At 38.4% G+C, this 24,634-nt stretch overlaps 1 protein-coding gene across 1 annotated transcript; it reads right to left on the bottom strand.

Moving 5' to 3' along the window:
- Nucleotides 1–1,436: 1,436 nt before the first annotated feature.
- LOC116492687 (interleukin-1 receptor type 1-like) lies at nucleotides 1,437–21,338 on the bottom strand. The gene is made up of 13 exons (XM_032193565.1): nucleotides 21,283–21,338; nucleotides 20,170–20,279; nucleotides 17,369–17,450; nucleotides 15,999–16,065; nucleotides 15,047–15,278; nucleotides 12,793–12,982; nucleotides 10,654–10,828; nucleotides 9,575–9,640; nucleotides 6,933–7,053; nucleotides 5,897–6,042; nucleotides 4,074–4,217; nucleotides 2,826–2,990; nucleotides 1,437–2,227 (listed from the first exon to the last, which is right to left on the bottom strand). The coding sequence occupies exons 4-13, from the start codon at nucleotides 16,057–16,059 to the stop codon at nucleotides 1,869–1,871; spliced, it is 1,659 nt and encodes a 552-aa protein (XP_032049456.1). The 5' UTR covers nucleotides 16,060–16,065; nucleotides 17,369–17,450; nucleotides 20,170–20,279; nucleotides 21,283–21,338; the 3' UTR covers nucleotides 1,437–1,868.
- Between the last annotated feature and the right edge of the window lie 3,296 nt (nucleotides 21,339–24,634).

The following is a 24,634-nucleotide window of genomic DNA, read 5'->3' as shown; positions in this document are numbered from 1 at the left end:
TTGGAAAGCACTGGAATTTGACACAGTAGTAAGATAGTTGTTCTGCGGTAAGGGAGATGTATGAGAAAAGATTTGCTGAAATTTGATTTGGAGGAGAACAAAAGGTGCTCCAGTTGTTCAGGAGAACCAGATATGCCTTATACTCCGAGCACACAGCCCACTTGTAACAGACACACGCTGAAGCTTCCATACATAAACAAATCTCTTAAATTAAAAATGTAAACTTTTGAGCACAGACTGAAAAGCACACGCAATTTAGCTCTCACATCTCTCATTCCTGTAAAATTCATAGCTATAAACATGATTTTAAAGAGATTTGATAATTTCTTAGCAATCAATGCCCTGCAAGAGAATTTATTATTACAAACTACATCACTGTCTATATGCATCTTAGCTTCAGAGCTAACAAAATTGTGTTGAACATAATATTGCTAAAAAAAAATAAAAAATAAAGAAGAGGGAAAGGAAAAGCATTTGATGTCCACAGTAAGTTTTAATAGATTCCTTTCCCAAACAGCTGCACAGAAGTTGCAACTCCAGCATAAATTCATCTGACCCCAGCTAAATTAGGTGCCCAGTCATCTTAGATTCCTTACGACATCAGTGGAGAGGGGAAAAAAGAAAAGCAAGCAGCTACAGGCAGTAACACAAGCCATCTCTCTCTCTCTAAGCACTGGGCAATGTTACTTTAGCTCTATTTTCTAAACGCACCTGGAGCCAAAAAGCTTGACCACACTACCCCTTTACTTCGGCCATTGCACTTGGACTTCTCTAGCAACCAGATCAACCCACTTATCTGGGAGAAAGCTACAAGGAAAAGAATTTCTGCCATGTTAGTCCATTCAGGCAGCTTCAGTTTTCAGAGGTGCCAAATGCTAAAGCCAGAACCCTAGCTGGGAACAGGAGAGGAGACCTGCTCTCTTTTACCAATGGCATCCCATGAAAACTGCCCAGCTGCATTGCCTGTGCCCTGAAGCCCTTTGGTCCCTGGGAGAAAGGGGAAGAAGTCAACCATCCTGAACTCTGTATGAGAGAATGTGTCATGAGCTCATTGTTCCACACGGCTAATAAGAACATAGTAAGCCACATAACTGGAAAGAAAGTCCTCTGGAGATTTTACATTTTTATGACCTGGTACAGCAATATAGTATTTTTATGATGTCTGAGTGGGATAAATGATTGAAAACCATGCAGTTCTTTAAAACGTAAAAAGATCAGGTAAGAGAATCTATGCTTCGCCAAGTTGAATAGTATTTTTTTGGGGGGGTTGGGATTGTCTCTTACCTTTTCTCTTGGATGATACCCGACTGATGCACTAACACAAATGGAATTATCTTTGAGCAAACTGAACAAAGCAGCAAATAACAAACTTGTAACAAATAAGATTCATGTAATTTCATTTAAAAAAAAAAAAAAAAAAAAAAGCACAAACATTTACTGGCATCAACCAAACCCATTACAAAACATCACAATTATAATTAATACAGTTCCCTTCATATTCAACCTTAAATTGCTGGAAAGAAGTTTTCTTTTTTCTCCTTTCCATTTTTAAAGTCAAAAAATATTCCAACAAATCACAGTGCAATTCTCTTTCAAGAGAACGTATTTTCTGTATCCTTATGTACTTCCTATATGGCTTCCATGTCATCAGTGTGCTACTGATGGTATTACAGAACATTCTATTGATTTGGCCAGAAGAAAGTGTGATTCACATCTGTAGACAAAGTTGTAGTACCTTCAATCTAGCAAATCTGGATGAGATTTTCTGTACAAAACAGATACATATGACCTTCAATTCATCCATCACTAATTATAATGAACTTTGGCAGTGATTGTCATTTTTCTGCTATTTAGGAAGAATTAGTATTTTATGGTAACAAGTGAAATCCTGATGAAGATCCACGTTTTCTGGACGGCATGTGGTAGCGTACTTTCTTCCAGAATCTGGTACTTGCTGAATGAGACCTTTCCGAGAAGTCACCTTTCCATCGGATAGCCCCATACTTTTGCTTAATATATTTGATGGATTCTGGCATGTTAGTATAGTCGTGTATTTTTTCAAGTTCGATCAGAATTACTTTAATACCATCCTGGATAAGAGCATTATACATGGCTAGATGCTTTTCAGATGCGTCTTCTAGAATACTGTAACATGATGGTTCTGGTACTAAAATAACTATCACTCTTCTACTTTGACGGATTTTTTCATCAGCAATACTGATCACAGCTGTAGAGAGAAAAAAAGGTTGTGCAAAAAAAAAAAAATCAGACTGTCTGCCAGGGTTTTATTTTTTGTTACTCATATGTTGCAACTGCTTCATTCACTGTTTGATATTTGAGCCTCCCTTTACCTCATAAATAGGGACAGGATAAGAGCATCCAAGCTGTTACTGTGGGTTAGCTGACAAGTGAAGATTTGGCTAATGCAACGCTCTGACCACATGAAAACATACATATTTGTATTGCATAAATGGAAAAGAGCTACCAACTTTCTACTACTTATGACTTGATGTCACTTTATTATTACCATAGGTGAAATTGCAAAAGATTCAGATTAGTTTCTTCATTTCATTTCACATAAGCAGTCAGTGGGACAGACCTTGCAATTTTCAGTGTCAGGTGCTAGAAACTGAAACTTCGCGTGCATACACACACAAAGGAAACCTCCACAAGGGTTTTAAAGCCTTGTAAGGCAATGCTTTGTAAGAATTTCACTAGGGCAAAGTACATTTTGATTTTTGCCTGATAAATTAACGTCACTTTGCTTTCCTTTTTTCAGCTCCTAGTAAGAAAACTCAAGTCTAATTTGTCTTTGGATAGCTTACCTTCTCCTGCTAAATCATTCCTCCCAAATATAAAGAGGTTATATCCACACTGTCTTTCTAAGACCTCTGGCAGTATCTTCAGAGCAAAAATATCTGATGAGTACAAGCAGCTCTCTCTGTTCTTTGGATACAGAACGTAAGCATCATAGATCTTCCCATCTGAAGCTAAAAAAAATATATATATATAAAAATGTAATCTAAAGACACAAGCAGAAAAACATCCCTAAACACTTTCCCACTCTGCTTGAAGCATTGATTTGGGTTCTAATACAACTATTACCTAAGCATGCATAACTATATCAAGCCTGATGTATTTGTAGAATCAGCCCTTTAAGATTCAGCATACTGGATCTGAATAGGCAAGAGACCTGCAAAATTAAGGTTGAATAAAGAAAACTCAAACCTATCTAAATTAAATATAAACATATATATACACATATATATGTTACCAGTGAATTGTGTAGAAAATAGGTGTTCCAGCAGAATAACTGAATTCTTAAAGATCCCCAGTAGCCATATAACTAGCAGATCATTTTCGTAACCAGAAGTTTCGTAATACAACAATCGCTTAGACATGAAAACAAAACCAAAATATTTGGCAAAATTCAGGATCAGAAGCACATTAGGTATTTAGGAACAAGCTTTCCAGAAAGACCAAACTGAAAAGGCTTCACAGAAATCCATCAGAACAACTACCTCTAGCTTCTCTAGCCATGTACCTCCCCTCAGATGTTTGGAAATGACTCATACTTAAGCATGCTGCTCTTATAGATAGCGCACCAGTCAACATTATTCTGAATGCCAGGAATTTAAGGAAAGTAAACTGATTAGAAATATCTTTAAATAGTAAAAAAAAAAAAAAAAAAAAAAAAAAAAGTGTAATGTGTCCTGTTTCATCCAGAGTGAGGAGCAATTCCATTGTATTACTGCTTTTTGTAAGAATGGTAATTAAAGGATATCCAAAGAGCTGCAGCCAGAACAGCATTCAAACCTCTAAATCATGTCTTTAGAGAAAGGAATGATAGAACTGGATTCTTGGAAAGTTGTTGATTTTTCTCCCATAGATATTTTTGTCATCTGAACTAATTCTATACATCATAAAAATGTGTTCTATTTTCAAAAATCCCAAGCAAGATCAATCATGCTCCAATGAGGTTAACTCATTGCTGTGCAAGAGAAGATGGAGACAACCTGCTCGTTACAACACACAGCACACTCAAAGTACACCTTTCTGCAACATAAACATACCTTTTTCACCCAGGAAAGGATGGCAGGAATTCCGATACCAAAGCACAATATCAATTTTGAAGATCTTGTAGATAATGAGTGTAACAAACACTAAAAATACCAAAGAAACTCCTCCTCCAATCAAGTAACCCTGGATGTTCTGAGCTGCAGAAAGTGGAATAAAAGTTGTAGAAAGTGGAATAAAAGGAGAGAAACAAAAATATAATTATATATAAGAAATAAGACGTGATGTTAAAAATTGGCAGTTTTCCCCTCAAATACTTAGTCATTAAAGGATTTTAAAAAATAGATGTAATGAATGACAGGACCGCAAGTTTTCCATGTATTCTTCCTACAAATATTGTTATTTGATAAGTGTGCTTTCATCTTTCAGAGAAAAGGTATCTTAACAATGAGACAAGAGAGGTTACTCTTCAGCTAAAGCACCAAAATATTAATATCATATATATAAATTAAGATTATATATATATATATTAATATTAATGTATAGCCCAGAGAATTCTCATACAAAGTTTGATCAGTCAGAAAGCAAGAAAGTCAGAGGAGAGGAGATGACTTCCTAACCACACTGTTCTCCACACATCAACCAGCTTTTCATTGTGTCAAGCCTCTTGAAAGACCCACCACTGAACCAACTAATTTGTTATCCTTAAAAGATTTAAAAAAAAAAAAAAAAAAAAAAAAAAAAACATTAAATAAATAGATTAAAGCCCAGAAATGGCCACATGAACTGCAATTTTTAGTTCACGCATTTAAGAATGTCTGAGGTTAATTCCTACCCTGTGGGTCATTGTGAAGGCCTTTATTTAGAGTAAGCAAATAATTTGTTTATAGTTATGTAACAAGATAGGGCTGGTATCCACCTTCAGTCAGTTATCTGTTTACAATGTGGCCAGCTAAAGGCAAATTTGAAAGTGACACCTGTCAAAAGACTGGCTCACAATCAATGAAATCAGCTTTGTCACTCAGTAGACTAGGGAATATTCTGTAGCTATATTTAAAAAAAAAAAAAAAAAAAAAAAAAAAAAAAAGGACACTTAAAAAACCTAATGGTTTGCTTTTCTGTGTATCTGTTCTTGACTACAAAGAATTAATTTCTTGAACCTTGCATCTGAGTTTTTACAAGCTCATTTTACCTTTATTTGAAGGTTCATCTACCAAAAAGAAAGATTTCAGACTAGCCAGTGCCAGGTCAAAATTACCCTGTCTCTGAGCACAAGACAGGAGTATTCAACAAGAAGCTGATGCCCCCAACCAAAATTCCTGTGCCTATCTAGAAGGTGGTAACAAAGCATATGCATCAGTAATGGAAACTCCCTGACCTTCCAAGCAACCTATTTCACTGTTTCACTTTATCATCATTAAGAGCTTTTCCTACTATCTAAACAGATTTTTTTTTCCGCCTGACAATCTGAGCCCATTATTTGTTACAGTAGGACAGGACAACCAGGTGGCACATTTATGTTCAGTTGCTTTTGACACACTCTGTTCCATACTTGGTTATGTCTCCCCTCAATTCTTTAAGAGAACTGGCCATTTTCACTCCTCTTCTACACACATATCTCCTCTGATTCACATGCTTCTTCACAAGTGTGCAAAATGAAGCACAGTATTCCACTGAGGCCTCATATTTGCTTCAAATGAAATTTAAGTATTTCATTAATGCTTGCTAAAATACCTAACAAGAGAAGGCAAAGCAAATTCAAAGTGCTACTCCCTTTAATTTTGCTAATAAACAGTTTTAGCTGCAAGTAGTGTGGTGTCAAACTAATTGAAAAGTAGGCACCCTTGATCACAATTTTTATCAAGACTTGATATCTTACCTGGGCGTTCCAATTTGATATATGATGTAAACTGTTGAGACTCATATATGAAATGACAGAAAAATTTATAGGCATAATCTTTTACTTTCACTTTTGAAATGTTAAATTTTGTTCCAGCTACAGTAATTCCATGAGGCATCCCCTTTCTGTCATTAAAAAAGGATTAAAATAAAAAAAGAAATATCAGTATAGAAACTAGAATCTCTGCTGAATCTATCCCATGTTAAACACTATTTGCAAATACATGAACATTCATTTTTGACCTCTACAAACCTAAGAGGTTTGTAGAAAAGAAAGCAGTTTGCAACATAACACCAGACTTTTTGTTTGTTTGTTTGTTTTTTAAACTGATGATGGCACTTGGTGGAAACAACAATGCTTCTGCATGAGTCTGAACTGATCAGTTGAGAATCCTGTCACCCTTTCCCCCACATGTACTTCCTTCTAATACGTTTTAAGGATTATAATTAATAGCAGTAGTTGCTATAATGAGAAAGCATCAATATATCCACACTCTACAATAGCACAGACCAATTATCACAGAGTAACACAGGTCCTGCTCTCTTGGAAGAGAGATTTTCTACAAGAGCTTCTCCTTTTGTGTTCTTTGAAATTAACAGTCACATCTGTACTTCAACAGGGCTTTTTTTTTTTTTTTTTTTTTTTTTTTTGCCTTGGAGCAATCTACCCTTCCTATATTAATGATGGAGGGGAAGGTATAGTCTATTAACAAAAGAATTTCATAAAAACAAATGTATATATAAGGCTTAAAAATGATATGTTTCATAACAGCATTACAAAAATGTGTGTATGGCTGCTTCATTCCATTTGTATCAGATGCATTACTATTTATAATAAATTATTTGTTTTTAAAATCAAGCAATAAGAATACAATGTACTTGATGCAGACTTCTAATCAGTCTTTCGTGACTACTGCCATTGACTACTAGTCAACTTTACGGTGAATTAATTGCAAATTAGTGCAGATTACATCACCTAGAAAGGTACTTACAGTTCAATGTATGAAGATACTTACTCATAAAACTGTTCCCTGTAGGTGCTATCAAAGTCATCAACATATCCATCATTAACTTCCCAGTATGGAATCAAGCTATTTATGCCAGAGGATACATTGCATTCCATGACTACATGAGAGCCTACAAAACAAAACAAACCATTTAAATACAGCAACTGAAAGTCTTGTAAGAGAAGCGGGATCAAGTGACCAGGGAACAACTGGGAAAAGGAGGGATAAGGAAAATCTTACCTACCTTATGAAAAACAGAGTCCATTAAACTCATCCATTTCTACTCCACAACTGGATGTCTCCAATCTGGATGTGAATCCCACCCTAAACGTAGGTAACTGAATGTTCATGTCTACACATGAACCAGATATCTAAGCTATAAAGGAGTTCACCTCCACTGGATTCTGCTCATATTAAAATAGACACCTGGGTTTTACATCTGAATGGCTCTCTGGACTTCACTGACTATTACTAAAAGATCTTCAGGGCCCAAATCGGTTGCCTAATATTTGAGATGCTCACCAGCAACCCAGGCATCTGTAGGAAGCTAGCAAATAGGCCTCCAGATATTCAGAAAATCTGCATACCTAGAGCAGCCAGTTCATCCAAAACAGCACTAGACATCTATGTTTAGTCAACTGAACTAAGGTCCTATAATAACATGAGTTGAAGCCCCTACCTCATATGCAGATACCCATGTGTAAGTGTCTCCCTTTAGTCTCATGGGTGACTGCTTTCTTAGGATCTGTGAGGTACTTAAGGCTGGATTTGGGTACCTTAGACCAGCTAAAATGAACAGTAATATGACAGTAAGTTGTAATCAACAATATTCAAGCCATAAAAAATGTGGATCAACTGTTAATTTAAAATATCAAGGAATATAAACAAGTCGTCCCATAACAAATCTTAATATAGGCTGAGAACCACAGGCAGGCCCCGGACTGCTGCTTACTTCATTCTCCATTTTCTCAACAAGCATGATCAAAGGAGAAAGAAAATCCTAAAGGACGCATACAGTAAATGAATATGCCTTTTAAGGTCCTATGCACTTCTGACTCCTGAGTAGTGGTTGCACTGGCCAGAATTTTTCTGAATTCTATGGGAAGTCATAATTAATTTACCAATAAGAATTTGGGATGAGATTTACACATTTGAGTGGCTGCAAGATTTAGTACAGGAAAACACCACCATAATATTACTGTATTTCTTCCACAGTTACAATTGCAAAGAAAAAGATAAGTTTTCATAGAAGATTAGGGCTGTATGAGTTTATAAAAGGATAGTGGCAAGTATCCCTATTTCAGACTAAGATCTGGTAAATAAATCTCCTTATTAGCAGCACATATAGCACTTTTCCTTATTAGAGCACAAATAGAGCTTTTCAGATACGTATTTCTAACAAAACCAGAGAAGCTGTAATTACAAGAGAGGAGGCTGTTGAGCCATTTCTAACTTTCCAACAGATTTAAATGATCATCTGAAGACCACAGCTCTGTAAGTCTACAATAATACTATTTGTATCAGGTCCTAAATTTTCACACTTCAGTAGACTACTGTTTAAAATAAAGTCTTCCAAACTTTGAAGGAAAATAACTCCTATTAAAGCTTTATTCTGATCAAAATCTCATCCTCATCAGAATCTGGCAACTTTGGAACAAGGTATCTTTCACAAGTTGTTGAAGTCATCAAAGAAAAGGAAGAGAAGAAAAAGGGGAAAAAATTGAGGGGAAAAAAAAAAAAAAAAAAAAGGCAAGGAAACAAACAAACTACCCAGTACCTCAGTATTGTTCACTTGTTCATTTTAGTTTACTACCATATGCTCAAAGTCAGAACTTGAGCAGGACAAGATGTTTCACATCAAACTGTAAACTCAATGACAGGAAAAGCACCAGCAGAAGTAGCTGTGATTTACAGACGAATAATCCACAGTGCTACAGCCTCAGTTTCCATATGGAGCCAGATCCCCAACATGACCTTTCCTCTGAGCTTCTTTAATGCCCTAACTGCTAATAGTTGTTTACTTAAAGAAGTACAAGACATCTCAGATCTCTCTGCACTAGGAAATTGTAGTAAATAGCCACTCACACTTCTCCAAGATCAGTTAAAGCCTTTTTTAAATCAAAGACTTAGCTTGAAACAGTTCTACTTGGTACAAAATGGTATCTGAAACCGTTTAATGCCCTAGAAGAATGATTAAAAATCTTTTTTTTTTTTTTTTTTTTTTTTTTTTTTTTTTTTTTTTGAGAGGGAAGGAAGACAGGAAACACAGAGGAAGAGAAAAACTACTAAACCAGTCAACTGGTAACTATCCTAACATGTTGCATATTTGTAACTGTGTTCCCAATGACACTGTACATATGTCAAGACACAGGCAGTGAGAGGAAGTACAAAAGGGAATATGGCAACAAACAAAAAATAGATGCATCCAACATGACATTGCTTGTCAAGAAATTCCAATCTTAGGTGCACACAGTTATTCTCCCTGCAAATTACTTGGAAGAATCATGTTCTATCATCTGTGTTCCAGATAACCTCAATCCACATGCCTATCTAACAGTCTTGCTGAAATCACTGGAATTGTTAACATGTTATTTCAGTAAAACTCCCAGTCTTTCTAAGTTTTAATGATTTCTTAAATAGTCACTACTTACCAAGTTCCACTTCAATTGTGTTATTCCTTGGATAAATAAACTCTGGTCTCATCTGCAGTGGGCTTTCTAACAGAAAGAAAGAGAAAAAATAAATCTCTGGACAATGAGTTCCATGACTTACTTCAACCAACAGTTTCACAATTATTTTGCTTTATTTTTTGGTACTATTGGAGCACCATTATGTACTACCAGTTTCAATTTTCCAATGGAAAAAATCTCTAATGAAATTTGCTGTATTCATCCAAGTTCTAGTTTCCAAGATAGCAGGAAACTTCACCTTATCTTAAAAACATTTTTTTTAAAAAGTCTCAGACTTACTGACAGTTGATGTAGAAGTAATACAAAACCAGATAACAGAAACACAAGCAAAGAAGTACAATGAACTGTCAAAGAGATGGATAAGGAAGAGAAATTACCTCAGTGACCTCCTACTTCAGGTGAACATCTTTTTAAGTAAAAGAGTTGTCAAGAATACACAAACAGAATTTTATCTTTCTGCGTGATACATACACTCACTGCTAACAAGCTGCTGTTCTTGTATCACCTATCTAAAGTAAGAGCGTTGATTTAATCTAAGAAGATGAACACTTTATCTCCAACTTTTACCTCCACTTTACATGTACCTCCTTTCTGAAAGGACTACAGCCATGGTAGCGCTCAGGTCATTAGTAATGCTCTCTACAGAGACAGGTTGACCAATAGGGCCAGCAGGAGTTCTGCTGTCATGGTCTCAGCAATAAATAAATAAATAAATAAATAAATAAAATCACTCTGTTTGTTTTTGTTTTAATGGCTACTTACACGTTTTTGCAAAAACAAACCAACACCCCTGCTTTCTTCTAATTTCTAACCACACATTTCTCATTTCCCTATTACAATTCTTCCTCTGAAGCAATGCTCAAGGGTAAGCAGTATGCATTGTTGTACTTTAATTGTAGCATTCTAGGAAAAAAAAAAGATGTAAAGATAATATGCAGCTCTGTTTCCACAGAGCTGAAAAGTGTCATGCCAGTCTGCTTACGCTTGCATAAAAATAACGAGTAGAGGAATAAAACAGAAAACCACCTCTGTGAACTCACCTTTAACCACTAGACTCATGGTTCGTGAAACATTATATTGTTTTCCCATGTATGTATACACCATACGGCATGTGTAGTTGCCTTTGTCTTGTACAGATACATTGTGAATCAGGACAGCATTTTCACCCTCAGCCAACACAAATCGCTTGTCTTCTAGAAATCCAGGCTTACACTCCTAAATATATCAAAAGTACCTGTGAGTTAGGGGAACTAATCATCTTATAATTAAGCCCGCTAATGAACTCTACTAATTATTAAAAATAAATAAAAATCAGCATTTTGATATTTTATTGAAAATTAATTAAAAAACAGTTGTCTTTTTTTTTTTTAAAACCACAATGTGGGTCATATACAAGCGTCACTGTGCCCTAACATGAAGCCCAAAGGGGTCTTGCTGCATTTGCACCTTTTAAATATCACTGCAGCCAATTCTTTAAGTTTTCAGATGTAGTCTTTTAGTTCACTGACTTCATTTAATATCTTGAGTTAAATAGATATCCCCAGGTGTACTAGAAGTCTTTTACACCTGCAGTGAGGGTATTTGAGACTGTCGCCCACAATATTCTCCTAGGCAAGCTCAGGAAGTGTGGGATAGATGAGAGGCCAGTGAGGTGGATTGGGAACTGGCTGTATGGCGGAGTTTGGGGGTTGTGCTCAGCAGTGTTGGAGTGATCAGGAGTCCAGCTGGAGGCCTGTAGCTGGCGGTATCCCCCAGGGGTCAGTACTGGGCCCAGTCTTGTTCAGTTTACACATCAGTGACCTGGATGAAGGGACAGTGCACCTTCAGCAAGTTTGCTGGTGGTACAATGCTGGGAGGACTTGCTGATACCCCAGAGGGCTGTGCCTGGGGCCTCGGAGGGGCTTGGACATAGTGGAGGAAGTCCCCCAGAGGGCAACAGAGATGGTGAGGGGACTGGAGCATCGCTCTTATCAGGAGAGGCTGAGAGAGCTGGGACTGTTCAGCCTCGAGAGTAAAAGGCTGAGAGGGGATTTTATCAACGTATCCAAATATCTTAAGGGAGGGTGTCAAGACGATAGAGCCAGGCTCTTTTCGGTGGTTCCAGCAACAGGCACAAACTAACACAGGAAGTTCCATTTTAATACGAGAAGAAACTTCTTTACTGTGCCGGTGACAGAGCACGGGAACAGGTTGCCCAGAGAGGCTGTGAGGCCTCCTTCTCCGGAGTTATTTAAAACCTGCCTGAATGTCACCCCGTGCAATGTGCTCTAGGTGACCCTGTCTGAGCCAAGATGACCTCCAGAGGTCCTTTCACCCTCAACCATTGTTACAGAGATATGTAGACACGCAGAGCCTGTGCGTGTCTACATTTCTACTTCCCTGAAACAGAGCTGTTGTAGCAGTGACTCACGCTGTTGGGTGTATTATCACATCTGCAGCAATGCAAAAGCAGCAAAAAAAAAAAATAATCGTTTCTCTTCTCTGACCTATAAGCAGTTTACAACCACATCACACATCATCTCAAAAAGAACCTTGGTGCTACATTTGTGCATCTTATTTCAGATATAATATACAGGCCCATATAAGTGCTTTAAGACCAACAACAGAATTAAGAGCTGAACTGCCTTAGAATTTTACCTCAACATAGAAAAAAAAAAAAAAAGAAAAAAAAAAAAAACACGAAAATATACTTCTCCCAGCTTGAATGGGCTACAGAGTATTTTGCCAGAATCAGAGCAATAGGCATCTGAATGCTGCACCATAATCAACAGTTAAGACAAGCCTAATACTCTGAGAAATAGAAATAGCTACACAGAGCCTTATATTTAAGGAAACACAAGTTTTTGAACTTACTGCCTCTATACTTTACCTACAAACTTAACACCTATATAAACTGGACATTTCACAAATCAACAAACAAAAGCAACACATGTTTTAGACTGCAAGTTCTTTCAAAGTGGACACAGTGTTGTGTTTTTTTGTTTTGTTTTGTTTGTTTTGTTTTAAATATCTCTCATACCTCCTCACATCTTCCCAACAGTATGATAAAGTAGATGCCATACTCAAACCTCACAGTGAATAAACTTTCCTTCCAAAAGCTGCTGTTCACAATTACATCATAACGCGTTTTAAATATAATATTTTCTATGTTCTATATCTGAAATATTTATGTACAGTACCTTATACCAGTGTACTTCGGGCTTAACATTGTCTTCATCTTTAAAATTCTCTAGATCAGGGCATATAATATTTCCAATATTTGCGCTGTTCACCACTTGGTCATACTTCATTTTTCCATTAAAACACAAACCATTATCGTTCTTAAAAACCTTTAAATTTATAGTCTTCTGGTTAGAGCGATTAAGACCTCTGTAACAAGAAGAGCAGACAAGTCAGGTCATTAACAACAAGGTCTCTTGTTTTCAGCAGCTCAGGGAGTTTATAGAGAAGAGATTTCAGGACTTACAGGGACTTCAATATTTCCACCAGCCTTGCTCCTATCACCCCTGCTACAGTCTTCCTAGCTCTTAAACATTACTCTCAACTCCTCACTCCCCATTCCAGACCATGAGAGATAGGGATAAGCTCTGATGTTGTGTTGTGTATAGAAGTGGAATCTGTGGTGCTCTGGAAGCACCAGAGGGGACTTCAGGACTTATCTTACTTACTGGAGTACTGTGACCAGGTTTGGGGCCCCCAGCACAAGAAAGATGTGGACCTGTTAGAACAAGTCCAGAGGAGGGCTACAAAGATGATCAGAGGGCTGAAGCACCTCTCTTATGAAGAAGGGCTGTGTCCTTGAAGGGACACTTTAAGACAAGAAGGCTTAACTTTTTTGCAGGAGACAAAGCTTTTGAATACTGTGTACACCAAGATGAAACATCGGTGTGAAACTACTTCAGACTGAGATCTTACAGAAAACAGAGAACAAGCTGTGGTATAGCACCTCTCCAGAAGATACAGCACTAGAAAGCAGAAGTCTAAGCCAGAAATAAAGGAATACTCATTACTTCTACTTTATTCTTCATTTCTCAGTGCTCTTTTAGGAGACAGGTTTCCAGAGAAGACAACTGTATGTTTTGACAGAATTGGCGACAACTTCCATATGCTGCACCTTGACAAACGCTATAATTAAGACTTAAGTGCCTGATGCACAAACCATAGCCAGGTTAATGCAACTGAATTTTAGTATATGTTTTTTGGCATGCTGACATTAAGCAAGCCGTATTTAAGAGGTAAGGTACCCAAGAAAAGACAAAGCAAGAGTGCCTAAATTAAAATGATATTTATTATTTAAGTAGTTAGCTTTGAAGGGATTGCATTTCTTTCCTCTTTAAATTTGGGATTCATTATTGACTCTGAAGTAAGAAGCTGCAACAGCTTATGACCTGTGCCTACACTGGAGGTTCTTGCAGATTACTGTGACTACACTCACAATCCAAATCCTTTCAACATAACTGGTGTGCTGTATGCACTGTAGTACACCTAACTACACCCTACTAAAACAAATTTTGGGTCACACAAAAAGCCTACGTTGGTTGTTCTCAGCATGATGTGGCAAGACCACAACATCAACAACAAAAATTTTATGTGCCTTCCTGGCATTAATTTCCTGTTCAGCACACACTGAATTTCAGCCATTGTAAGATTTGAGCACCTGAAGCAGTAAATTCCAGTGCAATAATCTGAGCTCTAAATATAACAAGAGCTTGAAGATGCCAAACAGCCGAAAAGATTCTCCTGTTTCTTCTCCATGCACTTAGATCTTCTGAACAGTGCTGAGGACATAGTACTCTCACTGTCTTTAAAGCTGTCTAGCACACTGCTTTGCTCTTCTTATGCATTCTCATTTTTGACCAGTAACACTTAGTAATGCTTTATAATAAGACATATAACAATGGTTTATGGGCTCTTAATTTATAAATTTCCCAAAGGATTCCAAAAAAAAGTTGTAAAGCTCTCTGGAACATCTGTATTTGTTGATCCTTTGTAACATACAGAGAACTCTCTCTACTTAGATCCTCCTTACATTTAACCACATTCCGTGAAGAAAGCAAAATGTCCTTCTGATGTGTCAGTATCAAACAGCCATTTGAACACAGGAGAACTGAAGGAGTTAAGACTTCTTTCAGTGACCTTACACTTCATTCAAAACAAAGGAAATATCCCACACCCATTAACAATAATATTGTTAATATTATTGAGCTTTAAGATAAAAAGTTTTCTGTTTGAACCACTTTTGCAATGCCAAATTCTACACACGTGAAAGAAAAAAAGGCAGCACAAAATTAACAAAAAGCATGGTCAATACAGTGCTTTTAACTGATCTAAGGTCTCTACCTAAAACAAAAAAATTCTGTACACCCAAGTCCCACAGATGTTACTCCACTGTAAGTATCAGTAATCCAGTTGTTCCCCTCCTCCCTTTCTTACCTTACTTCACATTCATAAAGTCCAGAATCTTCCAGCGTTGCAGGAATGAACCAAAGCAAGCCCTTTCGCACATGAATCCTGGCGTGTTTCTCTGTGGTTATGGGTGTATTACTACCATTTTTATACCATGTCATATTGTAATCAGAGTGAAGCGCTGGCAATGTTATTACTGGGCAACTGATAGCTGTAGGCTCTCCAACTAGCACAAAGTAATCACAAATAATGCACTCTTCTATTAAAAAAAAAAAAAGAGAGAAAAAACAGTTATTGTTTTTAATCTGTTTGTTTGTTTGTTTTAAGAAGTGTTAATATCCATTCAAAGTTAAAAAGAATTAGGAAGTAAACTTTCTCTAACAATTTATTATTAGAATATTACAAGATTACTACTTCTTGTCTGTTTAGTACCCTCTGGTTGAATAAACACATACTTCACAAAGCTTAAGTCATAACTTCTCCCTATTAAAGTAGTCAGTAGTAAATCCATTATTATCCTGCTTATTCCAAGAACAGCATTATAAATACCATTAAATTATATAGCCTAAACTCTACTGAAAACTTAGATCTACCATTAAAATATTACTAATTAATTGCAAAGGAAATTGGCCTCTACCCGTCTGTTTTCAGGACTAGAGAAACAGCACATCTCTTAAAGAAGGCATTAAACAGCTCACTTGTAGTCAAGGAAGCCAATCTCTTTGTACTTTCTTTAAAGGAATTAGGGAGTAGTTATTCAAAGCCTCAGTACCCTAGATTTATGTGACTAGATTTAAAACTATTTATGTCAACCCGTCCTTCCCATGCCCAGTGCAACTTCAACCCAAAATTCAGAATATCTTCAACACTCCGAATCCACTACTTTCTCTCAGTAACTCTTTTCTACTGGACATGCACAACTTGTCTCTTGCAGGTTTTCTTTTATAAAATAGTAATTTCAGCAACGTATTTAACTTACCAGCACTGAACAAAGGTATCAGTAGAATTAGATGACCAATAAGCAAAAATGTAGATGTCATCTTTTGCTGCAAAGAAAAAAATATTTTCCATTAATGTGGTACAAGCATTCCAAGCTGCAATGTCCTCTGCACCCTGCGTTAGTCCTTAAAAATTTAGGAAAAGCATTAGTCATTGTGGGGAGGGAAAAATCGGTTTGGCAGTTTAGCCCCAGCCTTTGAATATTTTGGCCACCACCAAAGTTGGTGCCCACAGAAGGCTGCTCAGTTTTCAGCTTTCCAATGGAACTTTTCCAGTTTTCTTCTGGAAGAACTCTTGCATAAAGTGTATTTTTCTTTTGCCAGCCTAGTTAAATCCAAAAACAACTTTAACATGGATGAAGTTATGCTTGCATACAGCTAACATTTAAGCTATACTGTATAACCTTGATACCGAGCTTGACTAAGCTCCTTCTCCATATTTACGAAAGACACAGTTCCAGAGATGCATGAGGTTTCCTTCTGCAAACTGCGCTCCTACAATTAAGGCAGCACTTTAACAGCTGGTGAACCTTTTAACAGCTGGTGAACTTGTAGCTCTTTGCTGGAGAACAAACGTACTGTAACTCTAAAATGATCTGGCAGGCACTTAAATTTGTGTCTAAAGGTGACAACGTTTCCAGACACACATATGTGGAAGCCGTGGGTGATGTGAATTGCTGTGGTCAGACACAAAACAGCAAAGCCTTCTAGAACTGTAGTTGCATTTCACACCTCAGGTCTTCTTCACGGGTTTCTCTAACACATACATGACTGAACAGAAAACCACTGCCCTCAGAGCTGGTTTCTACAAAATCATTGCGCCTTAACCAAGCCCTCTCTCAGATGGGCCTGCTTTTTTCTTTGGCAAGATGTCATCAGAGCCCCTCCCAAGCCACATACTGACAGCCAGCTGGCAAACACTTGACCCTTTTCCTTTCTGACAGCTCTTTGTAGGTTAAGGTCTGCATTTAACCATCTTGCTTTTCATATATGACTATTCTGCGTGCTGCTCCCTCTTGCACTAAAGCAATCTGGTTTCCTGTGTAACAATCATTGCAAATGCAATGACCACAGGTACTAGTACTTTAATCAGCTAGCAATGGCTTGGAAGAAGAGCATGTATTCCCTGAAAAACACCCATGGCCCTGAATTACATTTATATCCAAAGTAGTTCACACATCAACGTATAGGCCCCACCAGCTACTTCTTTTGAAACTTTGCACATAAGGAGGCATTAGGGCACAAGGAAGGGACACACAGAGCAGAGTTCAACATTGGAATATAAGAGCTTCTAAATATCTGCTTGTTTTGAACCAACAGCTTATTTTTTTATCTGACAAAGCATTCATACCAAAGCCTTTATTTAGTTGCCTTGTAAGTGTTTTTCTTGTAACTTCTCAGAGTAGATCATCATTCTTGACATTCCAGTTTACCTGTAAAAAATTAAGAAGGGGAAAAGCGATGGTAAAAAACACATTATTTGGACAATAGAATCATAGAATCATTCAATTTGGAAAAAACCTCTCAAATCATCTAGTCCAACCTTTAACCTAGTACTAAAGTCCTTCAGTATACCATGCTACTAAGTTCTAAATCTACACATTTATTGAAAACCTCCAAGGATAGAGACTCAGCTACTTCCCTGGCCAGCCTATTCCAATGCCACACAACCCTTTCAGTGAAGAAGTTCCTCTTAATATACAACCTAAACCTCCTCTGGTACAACTTGAGGCCATTTCCTCTTGTCTTATCACTTGATGACTGGGAGAAGAGCCCACTCCTCTGGACTTGTGTTCCAGACCCTTCACCAGCTGCACTGCCCTTGTTTGGACACACTCCAGCACCTCAGTGTCATTCTTGTAGTGAGGGGCCCAAAAATGAATACACTATTTAAGGTGCAGCCTCACCAGAGATGAGTACAGAGGGACAATCATTTGGCTGAAAATCTGACTAACGAAATTGCTAACACAAAGCTAATTTTTTTCAACAGTCAACCTAAATGTAAAAGCAAGAGCATAATTGTGCCTACACTGGAGACACTACTTAAAACAAAAGCGGAATAATAAAACTTGCAGCAAAGACTGACCAAGAATTCTAGCCAAGAGCTTTGAAAAATATTGTTTCTGTCAAAAAGACGACATTACAGATTTGTCAAAGCAATCAACAAAGCCAGACATAAGTAGCCACTTTGTAAGACTGATCTGACTACTGAAAGTAAACGATGCCTAAATTTAGGGTAAAAATAAGTAAGCAATCTAACAGGTTAAGGTTTACATTTTGCACTCATTACTGGCTTCAAATACCAAGGGTGGATGTCTTTCTAATAGTGTACGGTAAAGCTCAGCATTTTAGGAAAAGTTCTATTATTTACAAACTTCCTTCCCCCTAGGTCAAATACTGCAATGGTAAAACTTGGAAACTCTGGAAAGAAGGGAAGAAGCCTCCAGCTTTTGTAGTTGCAGTATCTGAGAACACACAGAACATTTTTATTCTGGTTTCAAGTGACCCAAAAGATTCTTACAAGCATTCTTTCTTAAGAAGAATATACAGTGAAACATTATTCAGACTCCATAAATGTGAAACTTTGTTTAAAACGCAGATGTTTGTTCACATACCTAGTGACTAGCCTTGTACTGCCTTCTACCTCAGTCTCAGCAGTATGAGATGCCCCTGTGACACAGCTACAGAGGCTCAAAATGTCTCACTTATGTAGAGAGGACAGCAACTTCACGGATGACAATGCCTATATACTTATATTGAAAAACTATTTCAGCTCAAAGCTTGCTGAGTTCAAAGGAAAAATTTTTGTACACAAAGCCTTTATGAAAGAAGAAAGAAACAAACCACCCACCTACCAATCATATCTGTGGTTTGATCTACTAAAAAAAGAAACGTTTTGATTTCCAAGTTACTTTCCTAATGTTTACCTTCCCGTAGCTGAAATATGACTTATTACTTCTCCTTCAAATTTTGAAAATTAACATCTTGAAAACAGAAACAGTAAATATGTTGACCTGATTTAAGATACTGACTTTTTGTTCATCAAAAGATGCCTGTCACCACAGAACTTGACCTTTTACTTGCCTTAGGCACGCTGCCAACTTTAAACATGGTAAGAATAGCTTTTAAAGACATGTTGGGCCCCTAAGCAAACTTGTCCTTCAGGAAGCTGTGCAAAAGGCATAACCATTACTTTCTTTTCAAAATTTTCTGTCTGCAACTTCTAAAATGATTTTACTTGTAAATAATTTACAAGTACATGGAGATGACCAATTCTTGCAGAGGCCAATACAATGACAAATCATTCAGGATAGTAGCTAAGAAAGCATCTAGATCCTTCAGTTGTTTATCAGCACTTTGCTACTAACTTATTTAAGTGGTTTTCAATATTGATCACTACCTACAGGGACTTGTTACTATCAGGGGACTAGCAGATCCTTAGTCTCTAAGCCATAAAGAAACAAAAACTGTGCTTGAAGTGCACCTTGAGATATAAAGTACCCCGATTTTATAAGCACACCTACATGAGTCAACTTTTTATATTTAACTAAAATTTTTATTAAAGTTTAACTGAAACAGTGAAGGTGGGAGAGTGACGGAGGGTGGGGGGAACAATAAAAACAAACAAAAAAATGTTCTTGTTCCAAAATACAACCACCAAGACAAGATTAAACCTACCACAACAATTCACACAGCTCACATCTTCCTTGGTGAGTTTACTCCTGTCATTAGGCTTCTTAAAGCTAAGCAAAGCAAGACAGACTTTCTACCAGACATACTTCGTTTCCCGTTTACTGTACCTGAGGTCCCCACTTTCCTGTCTCATGTGCTCAATATATGAGCCAAATGTAGCTGACCATATCAGACATCTTTCAGTTCAGCTGTGAGAAAAAGCGTTAGCAACCATATGCCTAGATTCTGAGCTAAGTGTTTGTTACAGGTACTGCCTCACCTTTCATCAAAGCACAGGGAGAGAGGGAAGAGAGAAACACAGATGAATGGCTGTCCAGATATATAGATGGATATCTGCAGATGTGGATAACTAACCATGGATGCCAGCAAAACGAAAAGCTACCTATCCACAAATTTCCACCTCACATCAAACTGGAGACAATGAGAGCATCCACGCTACCTTTAAGGAAGTGAACTTACCAGTGTTCAAATAAATCAAACCCAGTTCCTGCTTTCAGCATCAAGTGGAAGAAGCTCATTTTGTAGTCAGAGATTGTAGCAGTTTTCTATGTCATTTCAACTCCTGATGCCTGTCAATATAAAGTAATATGAAAAAGTTGTTACTTAAATTGAAAGTAAATTATTACTTTTTCACCATCATTTTCAAAGAACGAAGCCATTTAAAAGGACCTGGAGGGGTCACGTAGATAAAACTATAAATATAAAAAACACACGGTGATGCAAAAAAATATAAAAATGTATTATTCTCTGAAAAAAAAAAAAAGTTTACCAAAACCAGAAAGTATTTCTCACTTGAGAATTAACTTAAAGGATCTAAGTTAAGGATTTTGTGTTATTAAACATTTGTGCAAAAGTTTTATGCCAGTTCCCCAGCTTTCAACCCATTCCAATTTCACAATCGGTATGAAAGACCAGTGTGTTCATTTAGGAACTGTTTTTGAGAGTTCAAGCACATGCAGGGAGTCCAAGTCAAACAAGACCGAAGCTACCAAGTTTACGAGGAACAAAAACAAAACGCATCCAGCGGTTTCCTGACATCCCTGGCGAAAACTCCCTGAAGTTACGAGCTGTTTCTGCAAGCAGTTCTGCCAGGGCAGCGCTTTTGCCCAAAGCCTGCTCTCGTCATCATAACTAACAGTTTAAAAAAAAAAAAGTGCTTGAAGCGCTTGTTTGATCAGTGTTGTGCAATGAACAGTTGTTGCTGCGGTGCTTTACCAGGTCAAGGAGATTTACGAAAAGCTTTGTCCTGCTTCCTGTTATAAGCCTTTAAACGTGGCACGCTCGGCGCTCCCGCACTTCTCGCTTCCCTGCCCTTCCTCCCTACCTGCCCTTGTGCAATGGGACCCGCGGAGCGGCAGCAGAGGGGCACGCCGAAGGCAAACGCCTCCCAGCGAGGCTGCTCCGTGCCGGGCACGCTGCGAGCCAGCCGCCGCCCGGCCCCCGCAGCCCCTCGCTGCCCCGGGGGGAAAATGGCCGCGCCCCCGCGCGGCCCGCGCAACAGGACCCTCGCCGCCCTCCCCGCCGCGCCTCCGGCCGAGGCGGCTCCCCGAGCCCCGCCGAGCCCTTCCTCACCTCCGTCTGCTTCCCAAGCCTCGGCCGCCGTCCCGGCTCCGCCACATAGCGGCCAGGCAGCTGGCTCCGCCTTGGCCGCCGAGCCGCGATGGGGACTCGCCCCTCCCCGGGGCCGCCCCTCGGCCTGCACCGCCCGGGGGATGGCTCCGAGGGGACGGCCTCAGGGCAGCCCAGTTTCCCTCAGGGATCAGGGAGATTCGTGAGCGGGGAGGTCTGCAGCCCTCCTCAGAGCTCCTCAGGGCCATAAACATGAGTTTATGGCTCACGAGTTTATGAGTTTATAAGCTTATGCTCGGGTTTGGAGCAGAGCTTGTTTGCTTTCTGTCATATGTGTCTATTTTTTGTCCTGTTCGGTCGTCTGTCCCTTCTGCTGTGTCAGGGCATCACTCTTCCAGTTCAAACAATTAGCTTTTTCTGTCTGGATTTGGGTAGTAACTTTATAGAAGTTCTCATTCCTTACTTCGATGGTTGAAATTAAGCACGTTCAAACATAAAAATGTAATTTTTTTCCAAACAGGGAAAAGTTCCTCTGGAATCACTTAATTGCCCATATTTTTCAATTCAGTGTCCTCTCCTCCTTGAATTTGACTCAGCCTCCTTCATTTTGATTCCAACCAACATGATTTTGGTCACTCCTCAAAAACCTGACTGCAAGGTACTCAGTGACCGCTTATTCCCATCTCTGCTTTTATTCAAAACCTTCTACATACACTAACTCCATTGAGATTCCAGATGAAGTAAGCATTCATAAGATGAATTATAAAAACGTAACATAAAAAGAAAGTTCCCCTTTGGGTTTGAGCCATTCCCAAAACAGTGTGAAGGGACTTGTTAAGGGATTAGAAAAGTGTGGGAAGGAATATTTTAAATTATTAAATGGCACAGCTGATCCTCTGTTCCAGACTTACAGAACCATTGCCATTTCCAAAACGGGAAGCTTAGTCTTTTTTTGGGAGAAAGGGCTAGATTACTTGTCTCTTGGTTTCATTAACACTAATTACAGAAAAGATGGGATTGTCCTACAGGGCTTCTTCTGTGTTGACAATTTTAGGATGAAGAGCTTCTCTGAGCCATGGAGGTGTCAAAAAGGAAAGCCATGAAATGCTGATCAGCTTATTGGATGATATAAAGGGTGAGATGAACCCTTATGAGGTAGATGGGTAGATGGGTAGATCTTTCCTGTTGCCTGTGTGTTTATAAACCTTTGCAAACTCTCCTATTTATTTTAGCTCTGTTGAAGGAATATTTTAATCTGCTTTTGCCTTCACGGGAGAATATTTTAATGGAATATCTTAATGGAATATTTTAATGGAATATTTTAAGGAATATTTTAATCTGTTTTTGCCTTTTCTTGACTCAAGGGTGATGTTAAGGTGACTGGCTAACACTGAAACATTCATTTCATAGGCTATAGCAATCCTAAGAACAAAGATACTAGGGTGTTGTGAGTGGCCATTTGTGCAATACATCATTCCACAATGTCCAAAGGATGATAGCAATGCTTCCAACTAAGCTGCACAACTAGTTTGAAAGTTGGTGACTCGTGAGGGTTCAGAGAAAGAAGTCTCTCCCAGTAGCTGGCAACAAGCAGGAAAGCCAGGGAATACGGAGGATGCCAGAAACCCATCAGTCTCATAGAAAGAGTAACACCTACATATTGAAAGATGAAGTAGTCATTTCTAGAATCTGTCATGCATCACTATTTCCATAATTGTGGTATCTCATATCTGTCAAAACCACTCTTCTAAAGTAAAAAATCCAAAGTACTGACTGTCATTCATTATAGAGAAACTAATCATGTGGAACCAAAAGTACAATTCTGAAAGAACGCACGCAAGTGTCCGTACTGCCAAGCAGTGATTCAGTGGCAAAGTATGCGTCTTTCTTAGAGCAGAGGATGTTTCCCAGAGTTTCCTGAGTGTTGAAGATGAATTTATCATGAAACATCTAGTAGGACTGCAGTTAGAAAAGAATAATTTCGCTAAAGTCTGTTCTTATCCTAATGTATAACTGTTTTCCCTCATGAGTTGTACAACCCAGCCTGTTACCCCAATTATACAGTCAATCATGAGAATATACTGTGGCACTGAGCTCACGTAATTGGAAAAAGCCTCTCGTTGCTTCCAACTGCATGTGTCTGGGGCATGTTTCAGGGCTCAGACCTCTGGGCAGATGCCAAGTTGCTGCTAGTAAGACTTCATTATTCAGGAATCAGTCAGCATCAAGAAACTGGACAGAGGTTTGTGTCCTTCAGTATCTTGGAGTATCTGGCCAGGTTGAACTTCAGAGTAATACAGTAACTAGTTCCCATTGGTCCTGAAAGGTACAGCACTTGACTCATCTTATCACTGATGTGGGAATTGATGGCTATCACATTTGGTAACTCAAAGGTATTCCTGGTAGGTCCACTGAAGTTCTCCACGGGACGCTTTGGACTTGTTGCTTAAAGTAGGATAATGTGAAAAGAAATCAAGAAAGACAAAGTTATGCCAAAGTATCTATGTACACTGAGTTAAGTCATGCTACAGATTGCTGTAGCACCAAAAGCTATAGATCTTTGAAAACACAAACCAGTTCTCAGTTTCTGCAGTCTGAACATACCTGTTTCAACACAGCATCAGAGCTTGTGCCTACCAGGGTGCTCATTCTAGAAGATCTTAAATGTATGAGTCGTTGATTTTCTGTTTAGTGCAGAATACTCAACCAAGTCCAAAGTTCAAACTGAGACTCAGTAATACAGATTTGCAACTGAAGCAAAAAGGCGTAACATTGCCCTCACAAGAGTGCTTTTAGTGCTACTTCAAGGACACGTCAAACCTGCTTTGTACACGCAGCAGTAATCTGAAACATATTTTCATGTGTTCGGACTTGTTCAGTCACGCTGTCCAGCATTTCCATGCAAAGCAAAGATCAGATATATCTGTCAGCACTTGGAGCAAATTTATACTGGTTAGAGCAACTGATCTCAAAATGACATTTTAAGTAAGTGAAAAACCTGAACACACCGCATGTCTCAAAACACAGCTTTAGTAATTGGAATCTTGTTTAGAATAAAAACAGATATTTTAATTTTCTTTTCAAAGGAGATGGAAGATTTTTCATCAGTTCCACATGTTTCCATGTGCAACTGCAGCTAATGTGGAGAAGGTCTCTGCAATGGTGTGACTGCAGTTGCAACTCTTAACCAGGAATGCAAGCAGAGCTAGAAGCACCTTTCTCTCCCCATCCACTCCTATAAATGCATATCACTGTGGATGTCCTTACAGGATGACAGGATGCTTCTGCCTTATCTTTTCTGTGACTGTTTTCCCTGCCTCCTGAGAAGAATGCTGAGAATTGCTGGTGATTTTTT

Source organism: Aythya fuligula, chromosome 1, assembly GCF_009819795.1.
Source record: "Aythya fuligula isolate bAytFul2 chromosome 1, bAytFul2.pri, whole genome shotgun sequence".
Classification (NCBI taxonomy): domain Eukaryota; kingdom Metazoa; phylum Chordata; class Aves; order Anseriformes; family Anatidae; genus Aythya; species Aythya fuligula.
Note: the sequence above shows the minus strand (reverse complement) of the source record. Positions and strands in the feature narration are given on the sequence as shown.

Excerpts from the sequence above, each read along its gene's own strand:
- LOC116492687 (XM_032193565.1), bottom strand. The coding sequence starts at position 16,059 with ATGACATCTACATTTTTGCTTATTGGTCATCTAATTCTACTGATACCT. Across the intron at positions 12,983-15,046 it reads CTTTATGAATGTGAAGTAAG|AGGTCTTAATCGCTCTAACC; the intron begins GTAAGAAAGGGA and ends TTCTTGTTACAG. Across the intron at positions 4,218-5,896 it reads TATCAAATTGGAACGCCCAG|CTCAGAACATCCAGGGTTAC; the intron begins GTAAGATATCAA and ends CACTTTCTGCAG.